General features: G+C 51.7%; 5 protein-coding genes across 5 annotated transcripts; 4 read left to right on the top strand and 1 right to left on the bottom strand.

Moving 5' to 3' along the window:
• Positions 1 to 399: 399 nt before the first annotated feature.
• J4E85_005869 (uncharacterized protein) lies at positions 400 to 4,447 on the top strand (the record flags this gene model as incomplete). The annotated part of the gene is made up of 3 exons (XM_051470111.1): positions 400 to 3,927; positions 3,979 to 4,142; positions 4,198 to 4,447. The coding sequence occupies 3 exons, from the start codon at positions 400 to 402 to the stop codon at positions 4,445 to 4,447; spliced, it is 3,942 nt and encodes a 1,313-aa protein (XP_051325599.1).
• A 1,512-nt stretch (positions 4,448 to 5,959) lies between these two features.
• Positions 5,960 to 7,954, top strand: J4E85_005868 (uncharacterized protein; the record flags this gene model as incomplete). Its single annotated transcript, XM_051470110.1, has 2 exons — positions 5,960 to 7,632; positions 7,924 to 7,954. 2 exons carry the CDS (start codon positions 5,960 to 5,962, stop codon positions 7,952 to 7,954), a joined length of 1,704 nt encoding a protein of 567 aa, XP_051325598.1.
• A 2,566-nt stretch (positions 7,955 to 10,520) lies between these two features.
• Positions 10,521 to 11,867, top strand: J4E85_005867 (uncharacterized protein; the record flags this gene model as incomplete). The annotated part of the gene is made up of 3 exons (XM_051470109.1): positions 10,521 to 10,738; positions 10,795 to 11,821; positions 11,859 to 11,867. The coding sequence occupies 3 exons, from the start codon at positions 10,521 to 10,523 to the stop codon at positions 11,865 to 11,867; spliced, it is 1,254 nt and encodes a 417-aa protein (XP_051325597.1).
• Positions 11,868 to 12,360: 493 nt separating this feature from the next.
• Positions 12,361 to 13,308, bottom strand: J4E85_005866 (uncharacterized protein; the record flags this gene model as incomplete). The annotated part of the gene is made up of 4 exons (XM_051470108.1): positions 12,361 to 12,486; positions 12,540 to 12,892; positions 12,956 to 13,246; positions 13,296 to 13,308. 4 exons carry the CDS (start codon positions 13,306 to 13,308, stop codon positions 12,361 to 12,363), a joined length of 783 nt encoding a protein of 260 aa, XP_051325596.1.
• A 4,832-nt stretch (positions 13,309 to 18,140) lies between these two features.
• J4E85_005865 (uncharacterized protein) lies at positions 18,141 to 21,856 on the top strand (the record flags this gene model as incomplete). Its single annotated transcript, XM_051470107.1, has 2 exons — positions 18,141 to 20,220; positions 20,484 to 21,856. The coding sequence occupies 2 exons, from the start codon at positions 18,141 to 18,143 to the stop codon at positions 21,854 to 21,856; spliced, it is 3,453 nt and encodes a 1,150-aa protein (XP_051325595.1).
• Between the last annotated feature and the right edge of the window lie 128 nt (positions 21,857 to 21,984).

Raw genomic sequence — 21,984 nt, 5'->3', positions numbered from 1 at the left:
GCCTGAATTGTCGGCACATGGATTTCTGCGGCATGTCAGGCCATGATGGTGAGGTGCAGGGCGGTGGATCTGATGGACGCGAGCTCAGCGTTGCAAGGGTAGGTGGGTAGGGAAATGTGCACGTCCCCACGCTCAGCGGCTGCTGCCCGCAACACGTCGAGATGGCGATGCTGCGCGCCATGCACCATTCACTCACACTGTCATTACACCAGCTCCACACTCCCTAGCCTCTGCCCCAGCCGCTCCTTCCCCGAACCTCCGCCACATTTCCGTTTTTGGCTAGGCACCGCAGCGACAGCGACTTCACCTGGGCCCGCGAATGCTCATGAGGCAAGAGGAGGGCACCGCCGAAAGACAGATATGCGATGCGGTTGGCGGGAACACGGTTAAGGCGCGCTCATGACGCCATCAGCTCGCTCCGTAAACACACAGGCCGATGCCGCCGACCAGACGTCTCTCCTTGCACCTACGACGAGTAGAGATGGGCGCTCTGCGTCGTCGGTCGGCATGGCCAGCTCGCGGGGAGGCCAGGCCTCGTATGCCTCGTATGCAACCGCCAACACAGGCCCTGGCAGCTTCAACACCGCTTTGGTACGGCCCTCGACGGCGCAAGACGGTCGGATACGTCCCGATTTCGACATGCACGCAATTACCGTGGGGGACAATGACAACACAACTACTGAGCAGAGGCAGGCAGAGCTGCAGGATCAGATTGAGAAGGAAACTAAAATCAAGATTGGCTCGGAGAACCTGCTGGAGGCATTGAACGCTAAGAACGCAAAAGACAGCAAGAACCAGAGGCTACAGGTCGAGGAACAGCTCAATATTTCGAACAGGAAATTGGCCCAGTTGCAGTCGGGACTGGCTGCAGAGAAACAGAGAGCAAAGGAAGTCAAGTCACCACCAGCGGACCCACAGAGCAGGCTTTCATATCTCTTCCGACGGAATCTCTCACGTTCACCGTCGCGGCATATCGTTGAGAAAGAAGTGGGAGAGGAGGAGGAAACTGAATCGCCGACCTTCGTTCTGGCAGAGATATTGCAGGCCCTGGAAGTTCAGGGCTTGCAACCGGAATACTATGTAGAGAGAGCCAACTCTCTGGTCCTTCTCTTCAAGCGACACCCTACGCTGAAGTACGACCTAGCCTGGTCCATTTTCGGACTACGAATGCAAACCATGCTCCTGAGCGACAGCCGCGAAGTTGTTGCAGCAGCATATCGAGTCATGCGCTATTCCTTCACTGATCGCAAATCTCTCCGGATCATACGGGCTCTTCATACAGACCATCTTGTCATCTTGTCATTAGTAAAAGAGTCCAAAGCCAGTGTGGAACGTGAACAAGCACTAAAGTTTGTCCGAGCGTTCCTCGACGTCAAGGGAGGCGTTGAGGAAATCGCCCGCGCCGTAGTTCGTATCATCGTTGCAGTGGCCGAGCACGCAGAAGACCGACTGAGGAATATTGCGACCCTGACTTTGGCCGAGATTCTTGTCCGGAAGCCATCTCTTCTGGTTGCAGCCGGAGGTATGGGCGCTTTGGCTGATGCTCTTGGGGAAGGAAGCTATCACGCGGCCGAAAGTGTTGGCACTTCGTTCCTCTATCTACTGGATACTCCCAGGCGACGCCGCTTTTTGCGCTCCGGGCGCGAGCTGGAAGCTCCCTTCGCCATGTTCACGGACGCAAATACCACTCATGGACATTTGCACGAAGAGAAACTGAAGGTCAATGCCAAGGTCATAGCATCCTTACTCCGAAGTTGGCCTGGACTACTTACCCTTTCCATGAACAATTTTCTGCCCCTTCGATCCTTACTTTGGTCCTTACAGATTCCTACTCCTCATGTTCGGAACATCATTTTGGAACTTTTATTCGATCTTCTCAGGATCAAGCCTCCCTCCTGGTCATCCTCTTTCCTTGCTGGTCGGCGTTTGACTACCTATGGCCGCGTCACGAATCTAAAAAACCAGCAGATCAAAGAGACTTCAACCTCCAGTAGCACCGAGGACGACACCACCAAGTGGAGCTTACTAGACCATTATGTCTCTGTAGTTCTGGCTGCATTTCTACATGCAGGTTTGATGCCAGCACTGCTACAGGCTGAAGAGGAGTCTCTGACATTGCCGTTGAAGCGCAAGACAACCCTTCTAATTGGGGAAGTTTTGAAAATGGCCAATGAATTGCTACCCCCCTCGTGGAGCGCGCAGATCCAAGTACTCCCACAACTTTTGCACTCAGCGGCGCGGTTCGACTCAGAAGACCGCTTTGTCGCTATTGGTACCATATATCAAGTGGACAGCATCAACAGGACTCTTTATCGGTCCGGACCTACGTCTCTGTATACCACTAAGAGCACTGCGCTCTCCGATAGCACATCGACAAACAGACAATCTGACCATGCGGCCAAGCTACAAGCCGCCATGCAGGTGGACGAGGCCCACTTTCGCAACCTCATGGTCGAGACCCAAGTATTGAACACGGTCACGTTCACGAAATGGAAGTGGGATTTGATTCTGAACATCATCGAAGGCCCTCTACTCAATCCCAAACGCCTGGACGAGGCTATCAAAGTAACCAAGTTCATCCATCGTGTCTTGGGGTTCTATCGTCCATTCAAGTACCGTTTCTCTGAGATCAAAAATACCAAACCGAACCAGCGATACGTGCGAGCCGGATGCGCCCTGATGCAAAGTCTCCTGCAAAACCCAGAAGGCGTCAAGTATCTGGCAGAGAGCAAATTTATCCGACAGCTTGCCGAGTGTCTGTCGCATTTCGACCGGATGAGCGGGCTAACATCTGAGTCGCCTATCTTTCAGACGGATCGGATGAACGAAACGCTCACTGGCGGCTACTTTGCGCTTCTCGGTGCTTTGACTAAGGACTCTCGAGGAATCCACATTCTAGAAAGATGGAGAGTGATCAATATGTTCTACCACATCATCGAGCTCAATGACCGCGACGACCTGATCCGAACTCTGTTGAGCAATATGGACTACACTTTGGACGGTCATCTACGCATCATCATCTCCAAAGCCATGACATCATGCTCCAAAGAGATTCGTATTTTTGCAACCAGATTGTTGCGCAAGTATGCGACAAAGCCTATGGGAGTGAGCAGCTCTACCAGTGTAGCGGAGTGGGCTATCAGGCTCCTTGTGACGCAGCTGTACGACCCGGATGTGGAAGTCTGTGAAGTGGCAATCAAGATATTGGAAGAGGCTTGCAACCAGAAAGAGTCGTTGGAATTTGTCGTGAAATGCCGCCCGGCATTGGATCATCTGGGCGAGATTGGTGCTCCACTTTTGCTCCGGTTCCTCTCAACTTCGGTAGGCTACCACTATCTGGATGGGTTGGATTACATCACGAGAGAGATGGACGACTGGTTCCTGGGAAGAAACGATACTTACGTGGCTTTGATCGAAGCCTCCATGGCTCGCGCACTCGCGGACATACCCGAAAAGCCGTCGACTCAATTGACGTACGACGACACGCCTGAACCAACGGACTACGGCCTCGTGCCACCGCACTTCTATCGGGAACTGACCAGAACCAAGGAAGGATGCAAGCTACTGAAGCAGAAAGGTCATTTTGACGAGTTCGCTGCGACCATTCGAGACTTTGCGTCGGAGAATGACGACCCTGAGATAATTCTCAAGGTCAAGGGCTGCTTATGGGCGGTTGGCAACGTGGGCTCGATGGAATTGGGGGCGCCATTCCTTGAGAGCTCAGATGTGGTCAAGTGGGTCGTGCAGATTGCCGAGCAGTCAGAAGTCATGTCACTTAGAGGCACAGCCTTCTACGTACTGGGCCTGATCTCCCGAAGTCTCCATGGCCAGGAAATCCTGCTGGAATATGGATGGGACGGCGTCGTCAATGACTCTGGCGAGGCACTAGGGTTTTGCCTGCCGTTAAACTTCAACAAGCTCTTTGCGGTCAGTACTTGATTTCTTTTTCGCTTCGGACAATGATCTAATGCATTATAGATGAGACCCTGGGTTGCCCAGGCGGAAGACATGAGCTGGAACCCCAATGCAGAGATTAAGGTTGCGGTCACCGACAGGGATCCAATAAACGCGCGCATCTTAAAGCTCGCGACTGACTTGGGCAATACCGTGCTTGCCAAAAAGGCAGCAAACGACTTGCAGGCGTAAGTAGTCCCTTGTTCGAGGGCTGAAAGTTACGAGCTAATGTATGCGGCTTAGAATCAAAGCTAGAAAGGCACCCGGTTTCAGCAAGCCTGCGATCTTCCACAAGGTGATGCAGATTCTGGAAGCACATCACTTCCGTCTCCCAGCGTGCCGGTTCATGCTAGACTTGTTCGACAAACGGGTTCTCGAGCAAATTGTGCTGGAGGAAGAAGACGACGACGAGGAAGATGAGTCGAGCATTGAATCAGACATCAACTCAGAGGCGGAACAGCCAGGGACAAACGGTGGGCCCAGGGCACCGTGAACTGGTGTTCGCGAGTACGAATCCGAGATTTCGGAAACGGGCGTTGAGGAGCGTTATGTACAGGGATGTCAATGTACAATAGTCATGTTCTGTGTTGGTGGAGCCGAGCCAAAGCGTGCGTGGAGAGGTTTCTTTTGCATATGGAGTTTCCCTGGTACGTTTTGGGAGGCTTGCCGAAGATTGTCCACTAGTCTAGCGCTTCATTCGGTTATGCCCAGGTGTCTGGCGAAGCTGGTGGAACCGCAGCCAGGGACAAGAGCGTCGAGCGATATTGAATTGAACAACAAAAAGGTCCAGACTTGATGGGTGGCCTGGATATCCACGGTCTGTGTAGCCGCGACTAACAGACGTTGTAGCTTGCAGTGTGGGTGAGACACGAGGCACAAGCATTGTTTGCCCTCAATGGTGAAATGCAAGTCGTCACCACAATCGGACCCTCATGGTGTCCTTTGCCAGATTTACAGGGTCTTCTGTGGCGGCTAGTCTTTTCCGAGCGAGACACATGGGAAAATGACAGCGAGCGGACCCGCCGTTGATTGGCTGCGTAGACGTGATCCATGACGACGACGACTTTCGCTTCTTACATGTATTACCGCCGAGCAAGGATAGAAAGACACGAATTCTTGCAGATAGACGTACCTGCAATTGTGCTGGGCTCGCGCGGCTACGCTGCCGGTAACGAAGATGGGCCTGGCGAAGACATGCCGCTCGAAAGGCATTGAAATGGCTGGAATTACATGATCACCGCCTTTGCCGTGTCCACTCCGGATACGCGGCGCAATCAATGGGCCGCGGCAGTCATCCCAGTGCTCGGGATACCGGTTCGAGGCGCGTCTGGTGTGGGAACAAGCAAGGCTTTGCGTTGTCTCTGGCTGCGTGGACATTTGTCTGCGCATGGACCGTGCCGTTCTCTCATGGGGCCAGGATAGGCTTAGCCTCGATCCGAGCATCCCAGCGTTGAACACAGACATCGGGTGGCAGCCTTCCATGACTGATACGGGGCGCAGAGCAACATCGCCGATCTTTAACTATCCGTCCAGCATGGATGACCACTTCAAGTTGTTCTCTCTTGAACATGGCCCTCGTCCGCTCTGCGCTCTACTGCTAGACTGCACCACCTCCTCCCACTCGCGAGCTCTCGTGTTGCCACCCCGCGTGCTCCTATAAACCTCGACGCTGTCTGCCCCCGATAATATCAGCACCCTCGGCAGCCTCTGTCGTCATCCGTCCCTGCATCAGCACGCGCGTTGCTGATCCGCCTCGACCCAGCGTCCGAAAGCATCGACCGTTCCGTGAAAGACGTTTCAACCCTCTCTTGCCTATTTCGAAGGTTTGACTATCTTTGAAGTACGCAGCCTCGCTATCGACTACATAACCGCCCTCCCTCCCTGCACACCTGCAGTGCGCATCCGCTTGACCACCTCGGAACCAACCAAAACCGCGACCTGACCCACCGACGGGCCTGCGACTGTACATGGCTGCCGCAGTCATTGCACAACATAGCGAATCTACATGAATCACCAACGGACAAAAGGGTGCTCTATCGTCGAAAGCGTTGAGCATTCCTTTGAGCCTCAATTATCTGCACAGGCCTTCATGTGCGACAATGAGCGCTCGGCAGAGGCTTCGGAGGCGGTCGCCCTCGACGCCCACCGCGACGCCCGACAGATGGTCCGCCTGGTCCAGTGCCCGCGATGCTCGAAACCTCTGAGTGTCCCCGTCACACTGCCCTGCGGCCACACCGTCTGTCGCGGCTGCCTGCCTGCCCCGCAACCTCGCACCAACATATCCTACCCGAACACGCCGGATCGCCTCATGGGCATCGCGTGTCCGCTAATGGGCTGCGGGGCCGAACACGCTTCTGCTGAGTGCTCTGTCGACGTGACGTTGACCAAGTTGATGGACTTGATAAAAGCCGAGATAGTCGCGCATAGACCATCTGCGGAAAATACTCCGATGCTTCTGATCGAGATACCCCAGCATGAAGATTCACCCATGGACGAGAAAGAGAAGGAAAAGCCTAGTCACCCTGGGCACCAGGAGGAACTGCATGGCGGACGTCTCGTGTCTACGTTCACCATGGCTGAGATCGGCAAACTTCGGTACACTTCCGAAGTCCACTACCAGTCGTTATCGGCAAGCGGGGACAACTACGACCATCTTGACATCACGCTGCTGGAACGCTTGCGCGACGTAACCCACAAGGAGTTAGACTGTCTTGTCTGTTACAACTTGATGCTCGACCCGACCACGACTTCGTGCGGTCATACATTCTGCCGCCGCTGCCTCGGTCGTGTCATGGACCACAGTAGCATTTGCCCCTTCTGTCGCAGAGGACTGCATGTGCCTGCGTCCTTGCAGAATCAATCTAGCAACGTCATACTCAACTCCTTGTTGAATGGGCTTTGTCCAGATATGGTCAGTGCTCGTGCCGATGCTCTCAAAGCGGAAGAACAGGCCGGGGACAACGTCTTGAACGTTCCGCTCTTCATTTGCACTCTGTCATTACCTGCAATGCCGACTTTCCTTCATGTGTTTGAGCCCCGCTATCGGCTCATGATGCGACGTGTCATTGAAGGCAGCAGACAATTCGGCATGGTCATGTACAATCGCACTCACGCCCCACAAGGCGATCTTGGTCCGACCCCGTTTCTGGAATACGGAACGCTACTCGAGATCGTCAACTACGAGCTACTCCGTGATGGGCGTAGCTTTATCGAGACACGTGGTATCGGTCGTTTCAAGGTGAGGGCTCATGGCTTGCTTGATGGGTACAACGTCAGCCGCATCGAGCGCGTTGAAGATGTCTCTCTTGCCGAAGAAGCCATATTAGAGCAGCGCGAAACCACTATGGCACGGGACTATGCGGAAGCATTTTTCCGCGACCACCCGCAGAACCAGCTCCCTGCGGAAGTGGCGATTGAGACTCTTTCTACGCAACAACTACTCGACAGCTGCACAGCGTTTGTGCGGGAAATGAGAGAGGCTAGCGCGCCTTGGCTTCGTGAGCGCATCATCCAAGTCTACGGTGAACCACCTGAGGACCCCGCGATATTTCCATACTGGTTTGCCTCTGTCGTCCCAATCGTGGAAGAAGAGAAATATGTTTTATTACAAACAGAAAGGGTTCGCGAGCGTCTGAAGATTGTTTACTCGTGGATTGGCAGGATCCGCGGGCAAAGATGGTAAGCATCTACCTTTTCCTATCTAATCATCTCCCCAATCCCTCGGCTCTCGGCACCAGGAACCCGGCACATGCATTAAGTCTTGGGTGACACAATCACAAACGGTGATCGTCCCGCCGTCGTGCAGCATGGCTTCCGCGGAGAGACGTGGATCATTGCTTGTGCGCTGATCACTATGACGATAGAGATACCGTACGAGTGTCCAGTGACACATTCCCGTCCATGCCATTGGCTTTGGATACTTTCGACGCAAAGATATATCCGGTGCAGTAGCTGACAACGTATCGATAGGTCTTCGGGCAGCGCATGCAGTATCCTATGACTCTTGATTGCTATAATTACCATGGGCATCTCGATCCTGTCTACGCCTCCACCTCAGCCTGCCACCAACTCCCACTAGGAGGACGAGACGCTTACATCACATTAAGCTCACGACTTTCCAATACCACCAGATACCCTTCGCTCATGGCCAGAATTTGATACCAGTCCTCACGTCTACATGCCCTTCGGCATCACGAGGCACTATTTCCTTTACGTGTATTGCACTATTTTACGTCACGAAGATCTCGTTTGCTATGATATGTTCTTTCGCTTCTTCAACGATTACCCCCTTTCAGGAAGGACCCGGAGCTTGCCGCGGTCCATGTTCAAATGGCTTTTTTAGACCCAGGTGCCAGCCTGGCCTTCGTGGGAAAACTTTTTTTCAGGACAGTTTTCGAAAAAACGGCATGCTGTAACGAAGGGTGAGGAGTAAACTTTGCATTTGGCAGGCGTTGTTTCTATCGTGTCGATTTTAGCGGGGCTGCTTTTGCTAGAGATGAGGGGAAGATGGCTTTGTAGATACTAGAGTATTTGCGAATGAGATATGTCCATCTCTGATCTATGTTCTGTGCATTGCCGTACTCTATAACACGGTCGCTGATGATGACTTCACATTTCCTCGTAGTTAAAATGTCTGATCGCAGAAGTGCAGATCCAAGGATGATATGCCCCATTCAAGTAGGCACGTGCCAATCCGCATAAAAAGCATTGAGTTTCGAGAAGGCGATAGTATGCTTCTACTTGGATCTTCTGTATCCGGTTTCGGCCGCTGGGTCGGGGTTTGGCACATCGGCGTTCTGACAATGCTGCAACATCTTGCTGTCGCTAGGGTAGACCCGTTCACAGATTAGGCAGTTGACTGTGAGTGTTGTTTTCATGCTCTTATGTGTACCTTGATGGCCTTCAAGAGACCACTCTGGAGCCTACAATGACGATAGATCTTCCGATTTGCTTGTTTTGTCATAGCGTAGTCTGCAGAACTGTTCAGTTTCTTTCCTTTTCCGAGGTGATGGAGTCTAAGGCTTGTTGTGCGGAGAGACACGTGGCACGAATTCCCATCGTCATCCTGCTGCTGCCATCCCGACAGCCGCTGGTACAGCATCGTCAACATGTTCTGGTGGACGGGCTTGTCAATACGATCGATGGTTGGCATAGCTTCTTCAATCTGTTCAATCTCTCGGAGTATCTTAGTGTTACCGTTGCGCGCAGGGTAGGGTTCACGTTCTCTTGCAGGGCATCTGAAGTCGATATGAGTATTCATCTTCTTCTGGGGCCGAAACTTCCTGCCGCAGTAAATGCATTCGAAGCCGAGAGTAGACCCAAGACTCTCATCTACCGTGGTCTATCGGGCGGTGTCCATTGCGTGTACGGTTCGGTGGTGTTCCTCCAGAGTCACTTTGTTGTTGAAGGTCTCCGGGCAGACAGAGCGGTCGAATGAAGAGTTGGATAGTTCTCGGTGGTGTGTGCGCAGATGTTGATCCAGGTTGTTCTTAGTGGTATATATTTTGCTGCATTTTGCGCACTTCCATGTCTCTGCCAATATCGCTGCCTCACGGCATCGCTTCTTTGATGCAAAGTTTGCTTTCTTCGCTTCATCGTTGTGTAGAAACATGTGCGTCCTCAAGCTTGCTTCATTCTTGTAGTCCTTAGACTTATAGGACATTGTACTCTCTGTGCTGTCATGGTAGCGGAAGGAACGAAGGACGATTCTAAATTCCTAGCGCAGGTCTGCTCCGACGATGTTGGTAAAGACCCTTGGCGTGAGGCGGTGTCGATGCACGATGAACGCAGGCAGGCGCGGCGTAGCTGTGAGTGCAGGTACGCTCAGGCGAGGTTGGACATAAGAAGATGCCCAGATCACTCATCCTGGCTTCTACGAGGGCGTGGCAGTCGTTTGTTCCTTCCAACTATTCATGGGGTTGTTGCCGCGGGTCCACTCTTCGCGCGCATAGACGGTCTAACCTCTTTGGGCGAAAGACCGCATTCGCCCAATACATCGTGTTGCGAATACTTACGCCCTGCGAAATTTCGCGTTCTGCCGTGGTTGCCTAATTCCCCTAAGTTGCCCGCTTGCGACGCGGACCCCGTGGCTGCTGACAGGTTATTCGATCTCGTGCCATTTGTCTCATCAAATCATACCGTCTCGGGCGTATTCAAGGCGCGACAGGCACGTAGAGCTAGCTTTCCACGTATGCAGGAACCAGTTGTACAGTCACAGACGTAACCAACGGGAGACAACATCAACATCGAGCAAAGCAGCACCACCACGCGCCGCTACAACCGCCGGCACTCGGAGCCTCCTGTTGCCGCGCCGTGAATATTTGAACCTTACGAGACGCCAAGGCCATCAGCAATAGGTACAACCCTGGGGTAATACGGCGGATACGGCTGATACGGCTGAAACGTTTTCCGAGGCCGGTTTATCAAGCCTGCACACCCGGCCCCCAAATCTAGTCACAGCTTCTCCTTCAGTACCATACGATCGTAACACCAGGCCACGCACATCCAACGCTATAAAGGCGACCATATAGGAAACGCTCGTCAGTCGTGCGGCTATGGGAAACACAATGCACTCATCGCATGCCGATGCCTCCCAGCTAGCGAGCTGGAAAGCGGCAGCGAACACTGGTGTCATTGCTGTGGCCATCATCGTCCTCCTCGTCATCTTTATCGTTCGAGTGGCGTCGAAACCGAAACCGTACCAGCTGTTTCCCGTCTGGGCAACACTTGAGATTGGGTTAACTTCGCATCTTCTCTCCGAGAATGGACTGGGTCGCCGTATTCTGTGAGTACCATGAAGCTTTAACCATATAGAAATAATACTCATGTCCGCTTTTGTAGGATGTTGCTGCGGCGAAACAGTGGATCTCTTGTTGGGCTCTCATCAAAACACCAAATACTCATCGATTCGCCGCACATCACACGGTTGATGGCAAAATCCATCTTAGATCCTTTGCCGTCTCAGTACACCCTTCTCGTCCGTGTATTCGGCGGCGTAGACTCACTGCAATTCAAAGAAAAGATGGACGCTTCAAACAGGGATCTACGAGCACCTGTCGAGAAAGTCTTCATGAACGAGAACGCTGCCACTGCTGCTTTGGAGAGAGCCTGCATACCCGAAAAAGTGAAGTCCTTCGTGACCTTCCAGTCTAATCCTCGCGACATGGAGTTGTGGGAGCATTCGGCACAAATTCGGGTGATCAACCCTGAATCCGGTGGTGTTGAGAAAGTGGAGGCAAACTTCCAAAGCTTGATTCGAGACTTTGGCGCCTGCATCGCTATCCCACAGCTATACGGTCGCGATTTCCTCGATCGATATCCACAGGCACTAGAGGATCTGTGGAAGTTTGATAACGATCTCTTCCCCCTTTTAATGATTGGCCTGCCTCTGTGGGCTCCTTTGAAAGTGATGAAAGAGGGTCTCGCTGCGCGGACCCGTCTCATCACTGAACTCGAGGCTTTGTATCGCCGAATCGACCAGTACCAGCAGGGAGATCCTGTCGATTTTGACGCTGATATGCGCGACGTTGGTGAAACAGCATTGGGAAGGAACAACGTCTACAGGAGGGAAGGTTGGTCCTTCCCTGAGCGTGGTGCTGGAGACCTTGGACTCCTTTGGGGCCAGAATGCGAACACGCAACCACTCCTCTTCTGGCTGTTAACCTACTTATATTCCACACCCGATATCTTGGAGCAACTCCGCGAGGAACTGACCCAATATATTACGATGTCTACGTCCATCCCCAGAGAATTGACATCGATGGATATGCAAGGCTTGTCAAGGAATTGTCCGTTGCTGAAGGCGTGTATTTACGAGACCTACCGTCTTGTAAACGAACCAACGTTTGTATCCCCGTTCGAACTTTATGTAGGACATTTACTGACCTCGTGCACCCACATCTTAGGTCCATTAGATCTGTTGGTTCAAACACAGTTCACGTTACGGACGGGGATTTGAGACATGAACTCAAGCCGGGTACATTCGTGTCGGTACCTTATTCTTTGGTAAACCGCGATGCTTCGATCTACAGCGATCCCGATAAGTTTGACCCTGGACGATTTCTGGAGCTGGACCCGTCATCTGGGAAGCTTACTGCTCGATATGGACGACTGAAGCCATGGGGATCTGGCTCTGCAATGTGTAAAGGCAGGATATTTGCTGAGAAGGAAATTGTGACATTAGCTGTTGCTATCATTACAATGTGGGACGTTGGCCCAGCGGACGGGGCATGGAAGCTTCCGGGCAAGGTTCCGGGAACCGGAGTGAGAAAGCCGACCAACGATATACGTGTGGTGATTACAAGACGGATTTAGTATACGACATAGTTAGCGTAGTATGCATGTAGCATACAGCTCTCACCAAGTATCGCAATCGTTGCAAACATTCGAATTTTATTTCCGATTACATTAACGCCTCAGTCCCTCGTCCCAAGCAACAAACGTTTGGTGTCGATAGTCTGGCATACACTTCACTTTCTCCGGCGGAGAAACCTCCCACTCGATTTTGATATCATCTCCTTCGTCCGCAACATGCTGCAGACAAGTCAGTATGTGTATCACATGCACTTCGCACAGTCAGAACTTACCTTGGATGTGGATCCTTTCAAAGCCCTGAGCTTCTTTGTTCCTTCGTCCGAGTATTCCACGTTAACGCTCGGTACCACAGCAATCTTGCCATAACCGTTAAACCACATGTCCTTGGCGAACAGCTTCGGCTCGCCTTGAAAACACTCGCCTTCCTTATGCGTTCGAAACTTGATCTTTTTCTCCATGAGCGGTTTCGCGGTGAAGGCCGTTATGCCGTTCCAGCATGAAAACACCTGGAATGGTTTTGAGGTCGACCAGCGCGCTTGTGATTTAGGGTCATTATAGAAGAGATTCCAAGCGTTATCCCATGATCCGTCTTCCGGGATATTGAAGAATAGGTCCCCAGTCATTCCTAAGAAATAGGTATACTCAGTCAGTATATGTCTCACATGCGCTTCGCACAGTCAAAACTCACCGCGACCGATCCAAACATCATAGTAAGTCGGGTTGTCGCCAACGTATGTCCAATCCATGGCACACGTTTGATCTGCTCCCTGGAACTTCCGCTGATGGATTATTTCTAGAATATCTTCCATACACAAAGCCACGTCGTTGGAGAAGATGACCGTAGTATCCTCGTCGTAATGCTCCGGATGTGCGATAAGGTCTCTCAGAGCTAGATTGCGGAGCTTTGCAAGGTTCTCGATGCGATTTTCTCCTTTGGCTAGAGGGTTGATATCGCTCGATTTGAAGTAGTATCGAATACCTAGGAGTGCTTAGCTTTTTTATCTCTGAATGTAAGCTGCCTTGGGTACCTAAAAGTTGCATGCTAGAGTGAAGTTGATTGAGTATATCAAAGGTGCCATCGTCGGATCTTCCTTCGACTATAGATAGCACGCAGTTTTGTGGCCCAAGGAAGTACATAGTTTCTACTATGGAGCCAATCAATCGCGGAAGAAGGTCAACACATTGATGTAGATCGAGGGCAAAGAAGTATCGAGGAAGTTGCCCATGTTGGAGTGATCCAGATGATCCACCGAGATACGCATACCTTTCAAGGTTTGGCTGCGGGCACTCAAGTCGTGGGAAAGTCGTAGACGCAGGATTCATGATGGCGTGCAGATATGCTGGTATATCAATGACGGTGGCATTGTTACTTTCCGAAAGTTCAGAACCGCCGCTGGCATTGGGAGGCTCGGGGGTTTGTGATGTTGTTGGCGAGTCATCTAGGTTGCTCGGCTTCGTTTCTAGTCCCAAATGTTAGATCCGACTCACATTATCGGGAAGCAGAGGCTACACACCTGCCGGGGTTGGTTTGACAATACCAGTGACGATAGGTTTTATTCGCGAAAGGGAATCGCCATAGTCGAAAAACCCAAAGCCGGCTATCAGGAGGAAGACAACAGCAAGCAACGCGGTCGCCTTGAAGACCGATCGCAAGCCCCTCGTTGTCATTAGAAAGGAGCGACGAAGAAGAAAGAACAGGGTGCAACTGAGAAGCAATAAAGCCGATGAAGTCTCTTTCAAAGAATGTAGCTGCGTGACTGAGAGTGGCAAGTCGGATTCGCGCCGTTTCGCGTGGAGGAAGCGCTCAGAATAGGCCCACGGGTTGCGGCACGGCGGCAAATGACGCAGACAGTTATCCCACTAGCAACACTGTTTGGGTGAACAAGTGGCCCGTGCGTGCCTCCGGAGCGTCTGTTACCAGTGAAACCAGTCAACATATCCCTTCTGCCTTTCTCCCACAACAAGAAAAAGTTCAACAGCGTCACGCAGCGTCTACCAGTACCGAGAGAACCGCTCACGTATGCGCGCTTTCGCTAACTTAGTGAGCTCCGGGATATGGATTCTAGCAGCGAAAGTTGGGTGTTGGTGGCGCGCGCGGTTGTTGCTATCTCTGCCCAGGCGTTGCCAGGACCTCGGGATTCCAGGACAGATCCACGCGCGAAGGGAAAAATGCATATTCCAGTGCATCTAAATGCTTGTTGTGCTCGGGATGCGTCGCTCGTTGCCATCCTTGCCGGTTTTGCCCTGGTCGCCGAGAGCATGTCGTTGGTGTCAAACGATGAGGTCTATGGCGATACTGAATCCGCGACGATACCAGAGGTGCGAGTGTATCGACCTAGGAGATCAAAGGCGAATGGGCATTGTGGTTCGATGGCGATAATCAGGCTTAAGACAACTCAACATGGACGCTACGTGCTGACATTGTGGCAGATGGGGGCCGTTTCCCTCAAGGCTAACACGACATCTTCGCCCCATTGACTGCATAAGCGCAATCTAAGAAATGGCTGTATTATTGCCCCTGCTGACCGCAGACCTGCGGTAGGGTCAGCAGTAGCCTTTAAGTCGCATCTATGCCCCCTACGTGTCACACCCATCGTCGCATCTGTTCTTTCGCTTCTAGTACTGTACCAATCAACGCGCCGTCGTCACCATCAACATTGCCTTTGGGAGATGTTGAGGTTCCTCGTGTATCTTGTCGCCTTGAGCTCCGTGGAACCTGTTCGTGGCCGTTTTGCACCCCTAGGACCACGTGCAACACAGCAAGCATCTCACGCCCAGGAACAGATTTTCAGACGACAAGACGATGCATCTGCTTCTATCTGTGGATACACCGATGGCAATCCCAGTAAACCTCGAGGGGCTGGCCCTGGTTTCGTCTGCCTGGCGGATTCCGCCAACGGCTTATGGGGCTTTTGTCACCCTGGCGATTCAGCCGAACTTTGTCTTTTAGTCGGTATATGCGCTGATCAAGGCTCTTGTGCGTCTGGATGCGGCCAACTGTCTGATCAAACGGTTCGCCGTATTTCATGGTCGGTCTCTCTATAGCTTCAGACATACTGAGGGGCTCTTCTAATTAAAGTTTCCAGTGCATCCGACCAGTTCTGTTCCACTGCGCTCTTAATTCAGTCGGATCAGTCATTGTCATACATTGCCTGCGGAAGGGAGCCGAAAACCGAAAGCATCTTCGTGACACCGAACGACGCGGTCGCAACAACGACATCCACTGAACGCAGCGGACCTTTGGACAGTTCGACCCCAGATACACAGACTTCGATACCTCCATCTTCTACTACTACTGCACCTTCAAGCGCCAATGTCCTGTCCGGGGCTTCGTTGCCGCCGTCAACGTCAAATCCGACGCCCGATTCTTCCGAACACAAACCAAATAACATTGGGCCTATCGTGGGAGGAGTTTTAGGAGGGCTTACAGTGATCTGCTTGACCATTCTTGGCGTCTTCTTCATTCGACGAAAGCGTGGCGCTTCAAAAGAGAAAGTACAGCCATCTGGATACAGCTACGGTCGCCGGGATGAATTCGCACAGGAATCTGAATTGAGCATGGGAAACATGCGACACACGCGGAAGGCATATCAATGGGATAGCAGCCGTGGACCGGTTGAGATGTCTGGAGGTCATCATGTAAACATGGAGCCTGCCGAGCTTCCAGGAAGGGTCCACTGATGCCTACGTGCCCGATGGTAGAAGCAGGATGATGCATCGAGTCGCGGTGCGGTGCGATAGTAATGTTGGAGGCTGGTATATATTTTCTTATCGGTAGAGACGTAATGTAAAGAATGTGATGAGACCACGCGCGTGCTTAAAAGATACCACAGATGCATTTAGCTCTCCCGCCAAAAAAGGACCTCAACGTTCCACGACAACACCTGCTTGTTCATGCCCGATGCAATCAGTACCTAGCATACCGAATTTGCACTGACTTGAGGTGATATAGGAATGCTGTCGGCGGGTCTGCGGGTGGCGGTGGGTCCTGACGCTAGTTGATTTCCCCGCCACCTCCAGCAGGCAGGCCTCAACAGACCCAGTCATTAGCTCCTGACAATCGCGTTTGCGAGAACATTGCACCTATGAAAGCGCCTACTCTTGTTACTTTCTCTGCAGTTGCGGTTAGTGATGAAAGACTTCGCAATGCGGATGGATTTGTTGTCTCGATCAACTCTTCATCGACGGTTCCGCTCGACTCATCGCTTCGCCTGCAACATATCTGCTAATTCACACACCACGTCTCGCAACCCAGTAAGAGAGTACACATCATCTGGCAGTTATACAAAACCGATGTCAGATTGCAAGCCTGAGAACCCAGAGTCTTCCTTCCCGATGTACAAGCCGATGGAAGATATCGAACCCTTCGAGCGTTACACTGTTGGAGACTACTATCCGGTACGAATCGGCGAGCGCTTCTGCTCGGCTCGCTATCACATTGTACATAAACTGGGTCATGGTTCTTATTCAACTATATGGCTAGCGCGTGACGAGATCCTAGCAAAGTATGTTGCTATCAAATTCTGTGTATCAGGGCTAGACCGTCCGTCCGAAAGTACCATCTTGAAGGCTTTGTGGGACGAGGGAAGACGCGGTGGCGAAGAACATATCGGTACTACGCTGTTTCCTGAACTTTTGGATGAATTCGAAGTGGAAGGTCCAGAGATACGTGGTACGAAGAGAAAGCACCGCTGTCTCGTCACGACACCTGCAATGATGAGCATTGCCGAAGCGCGAGACGCGTCCCCTTACCGTTATTTTCAGCTCCCAGTAGCTCGAGCGATAGCTGCTCAGATTATTCAGGCAGTCGCATTCATGCACTCTCGTGGGATAGTTCATGGAGGTGTGTGATGGAATAGTTAATGTGGGTAGATTATCAATTCGCTGACAGTGAATCTAGATCTACATGAAGCAAATATCCTTCTGCGCCTTCCCAATACCATCGATGATCTTCCCTCAGACCAACTATACGAAAGGTATGGACAACCCACGCTCGAAGAGGTAGAAAGGGTAGATGGACGCTCTCTGGATCATTGGGTGCCCGACAATGGTGTCGTACCAATCTGGCTTGGGGGCCGCGGTGACAAGCTCTCACTCGCCGACTCCCAGATCTTTTTAAACGACTTTGGCGAATCCTTCCAGCCAGGATCTCATGTGCGAAAATCTTCCCACACGCCCTTGATGCTAAGGCCTCCAGAGATACTGTTGGACCCAGTCTCGCAATTCTCGTTCCCTGCGGAATTATGGAGTCTCGGATGCGCAGTGTTCAGTATCATGGGTCAACGTCTCTTGTTTTATGAATGGTTCCCGAGTAACGACCAAGTCTTAGAGTATCAAGTCGCTGCTTTGGGACAGTTACCTCAAGACTTGTGGCTGAGATGGGCGAATCGCAGCCAGTATTTTGACGATCAACTGCGAAGCCTTAGAGGATTGGATTATCAGTCGTTGGAAGATCTTCTGGAGAAGTCAATACAAGAACCAAGAAACAAAAATAAGGTGGACGTGATGGACGAGGAGGAGAAGCAGTCATTTGTCAAGCTCATGAGATTGATGTTGGCATTTCGACCAGACGAACGACCTTCAGCGCAACAGGTTCTTGAGTCTCACTGGGTGCAAAATTGGGCTATACCAGCAATGGGCTTGATGGATGATGGCCTTGTGCACTGACAATCTCCATGGCCCGCCAGCCCTCTTGTTCAAACGATCTTCAGCTAAGAGAACTACTGGAAGCATCTGGTTTATCACCGATTGAAACATCAGGATTGCTATGTTTGTTTGGTATCTTGAACAAACACAGAAGCAGCTCATATATCATTGACACATCGGGCATTCAAGCTGCTGCACTTGCTTCCACCATACAACAGCATCTCAACATGACGAATACTAGTAGACCTAATCTTACAAACCAAGCCCTTCTCGACAAGATAGACAAGCTCCGAGAACTCAATGTCCGAGATCTTGAGTTACCCCAGCTTGTAGTAGTCGGAGACCAATCTTCCGGTAAAAGCTCAGTTCTAGAGAGTCTTACAGGTTTCGCATTCCCGCAAGGTGCCGGACTTTGCACACGATATGCGACGCAGATCTCTTGTCGCCGTCGGCCTGAGCAGAGCGTTTCGGTATCAATCATCCCCCGACCAAACGCAGATCCGGAACTCGTCGAGCGACTACTGAAGTTCCACGTTGAAGGAGATACGGTTACCGCCGATGTACTCGAAGAATGCTTCTCAGAGGCTAACCGACATATGGGGATCAGGATGTCTTCTGATGCCGGCGACTCTCAACTACAAGCGTTCAGCGAAGACATTCTCAAGATCGAGATCAACGGCCCGGACCAAGAGCACTTTACTGTGATTGATGTGCCTGGTATCTTCCGCGTCCCCAATCCTCCACTGACCACCGACAGTGACGTTACCTTGGTCCGCAACATGGTTGAGTCGTATATGCGAAATAGCCGGACTATCATCCTAGCGGTCTTGCCATGCAATGTCGACATCTCAACCCAAGAGATCCTCAAGATGGCCGAAGTTGCAGATCCAGAAGGTGTTCGAACAATGGGTGTGCTCACTAAGCTTGATCTAGTGCTGGAGACCGCAACTCGCGATACCATCAAAGAACTTGTTTTGGGTGGGCGGAACAGGCTGCGTCTGGGCTACTGCATGGTCAAGAATCGCGGCGCCGACGATCGCGCATCTACCCTCACAGATCGACTGGAGCAAGAGAAGCGCTTCTTCTCCAAGCCGGAGTGGAGGTCTTTGTTGACTACAGAAAGGTGTGGCGTGGGCTCGCTCAAGACCCGTCTTAGCAACCTACTAACAAACATCACAAAACGAGAACTACCAAACGTCAGATCTGATGTTCTCGGCCAACTGGCAGCCTTCCGAGAGCAACTGGATGGGTTAGGGCCTGCACGTACTGACGAGACATCTCAGCGTACGTACCTAGGAAATCTCTCGACGAAATTCCAAACCATCACTCAAAATGCCCTGAATGGCTCCTACGACGGCAACCATGTCTTCACAGCACAGCCAAGTCTGAAGCTCATAACTGCCGTGACAAAGATGAATGAGGCCTTCTCCAACGAATTCTGGCATAAGGGTCACAAACGAACGACATCCTCCACATCTGGTGTAAATGAGGAAGAGAAGGCTTACGAGCTTGGAAAGAGAGAGGAAGACGCCGCGCTAGTGCAAGCTACACTTGAAGACTATCCTGAGCTATGCGACATAGTTGAGATGGAGGATTACGAGTGCCCAGAGCCGATCGCTTCTGACGAAGACCCCATTGCCAAGCATATTGAGCGCGTCTATCAAGAGAACCGAGGACCAGAGCTGGGCACGTTCTCAGGTACCATACTGGCTATGATCTTCAAGGAACAGTCGGAGAAGTGGCCGCAACTCGTCCAGGCTCATGTCAGCAAATCCATCATTCTGGTGCACGACTACATAGCCAAGCTCCTTGCCCACGTCTGTCCCGACAAGGAGATCTGTGACCTGCTATGGGATCATCTCATCATGGATGCAGTACGCAAAGCATATGTACGAGCTATGAAGCAGGCTCAATTTCTGCTGCGAATCGAGCGAGAAGGGAAGCCATCAACGTACAACCATTACTTTAGCTCAGAGGTGCAAAAGAAGCGGTTAGCTCGTTTAGACGCTGATATCGAAGAGAAGTTCCCTCACGAGGATGGCGCCGAACCTCAGCTCGTATCGACCACTAACCTGCGAAATCTGGTCATAGACAAAGACAACGTGCAGCAAGTGCGCGAAGACATTCTTGACGTCCTTACTAGCTACTACAAGGTCTCACGAAAGCGCTTTGTTGACGTGATTTGTCGGCAAGCTATCGGTCACTTTCTTCTTGAGGGTGAAGAGAGCCCCCTCAGGGTCTTCTCTCCTGAGATGGTGTTTGGTTTGGGAGTCGAGCAGCTGGAGTTGATAGCTGGGGAAGATGCGGGTACGAGGGAACGGCGATCGATGCTAGAGTCTGAGGTCAGAAGCTTGGAGGCTGCGATGAAATTGCTAAGAATTTGAGGACTCCTCATCTACGGGGAAAGTGGACTGCCACCTCCACGAAATACATGCAAAAAAAGCTGATAAGACTACATTGTCTTTAAACTCTCTCAAACTTGTGTTGTTGTAGTAATGTAGACTTCAGCGTACCTGTTCAACTTTTCCATTGTATAAGATGAGTAGGCGAATATGATGGTTGGCTTATAGACGCAGGAGAGGGCAGGCGATCAACCGTAAGTGCCGATTTGCCATCGCCACCAGAGATCGCAGCGCTCACCAGGGCTATCAAGACACATACGCGGAATGCGCCACCTCTCTACATCCCTGGGATATTGGAGTCGCCATCAACATGGCCGGCTACGAATGCCATCGTCGACGCCCTGTGGGCAGAGGCGTCACATGATGAATGCAGAATCACCTTACCGTCGACCCCTACAGTAGGACTAGATGTGCGCCCGGATTACCTGGTGAAGCCGTTCGGGTCGCCGGAAGATCCGCTGATGGTCATGAGCTCTTACCCGACAAGCGACCCGACAAGTTCACTTCACATGTCGTATGGGACACTGAACGACATGTCTAACAAGTCCATCGCTGTGCTATTGATCAAACTCGGATACAACGTCGCCAATGTTCGCACAACCGGCGTGTTCATGGTGGACGTCTTCTCCCGACGCCTCGACAGAAAGCGGATGATTGGTCTCTCTGAAAAGGTCCTAGACAGCGTACCCAGCCAGCTTCGCCTTTATTGGCAGACTTTCGCGTTTATCTGTCTCGACAAGTCCACCGCTCCAGTTCTCTTGTTAGCAGGAGGGACGGCGTTCCGGGACTACTGCCAGTATCTAAAAGAGCGAGGCAGGACAGCAAAGGTCCTATATTTGTCCGGCACCCAACGCTACAAAGCAGAAATCCCGGCAGCAATGCTAGAGTACTACGACAACAGCCCAACTACAGTTCGTCGTATCGCCATCATCACGTTCCACCCCGAGCGCTTCGCAAGAGAAAAGAGTAATACAAAGTCAAGCCGAGACGACGACATGGCGATCCGCGAACGCCTAATTGATTATGCCCTAATCATTCTATACGGGCAGCCCAACGTCCAGGGCTTGCTCTCCACATGCGCATACCACTTCAACCTCCGTTCAGGAGCGCTCGTACGGAAGGACATCATCGCCAAAGGAGGGAGCGCTCTGTCCTCATATCTCAAGCTACCTCTAACGCTTAAGGATCCGCTGGACACATTCCGTACCGCCATGAAGACGACTAAGATGCCATTGTTCAAAGACGCCATTGCGAGGATAAGTGTGCTCGCCATGGATGCCGATAAGGCACTCGATTGGCTCGACCGCCCAGAACTCCAAGCCATCTATGGGCCCTACGTCGCAACCTACAAGGCGTCTGTAATACAGACAGAGGATATGAGAGTAAGGCGGGGTCTGAAGCAGGTAGAGAGGATCCAAGGCAGGCACAAGAGTGAATATGAACGAGAGAGTCTAAGAAAGCTTTGGATAACGAGTTTGGACCCCCAGCTGGGGGGCACCAAGGCGTGTTTGATTCAGACCGTTCGTGCAAGGAAAGATTGACCACCTACCTATATGAAATCTCAAAACTTGTGAACCTAGGAGCCTACATCAAGTCAATATTTTGTCAACTTTCATTTTCAAATTGATGTAGACTGCAAGGTGTTTCGTTTTTCCCTTATTTGTTGTGG

Source organism: Alternaria conjuncta (assembly GCF_024043145.1).
Source record: "Alternaria conjuncta strain BMP 0040 chromosome Unknown scaffold_8, whole genome shotgun sequence".
Lineage (NCBI taxonomy): Eukaryota > Fungi > Ascomycota > Dothideomycetes > Pleosporales > Pleosporaceae > Alternaria > Alternaria conjuncta.
Note: the sequence above shows the minus strand (reverse complement) of the source record. Positions and strands in the feature narration are given on the sequence as shown.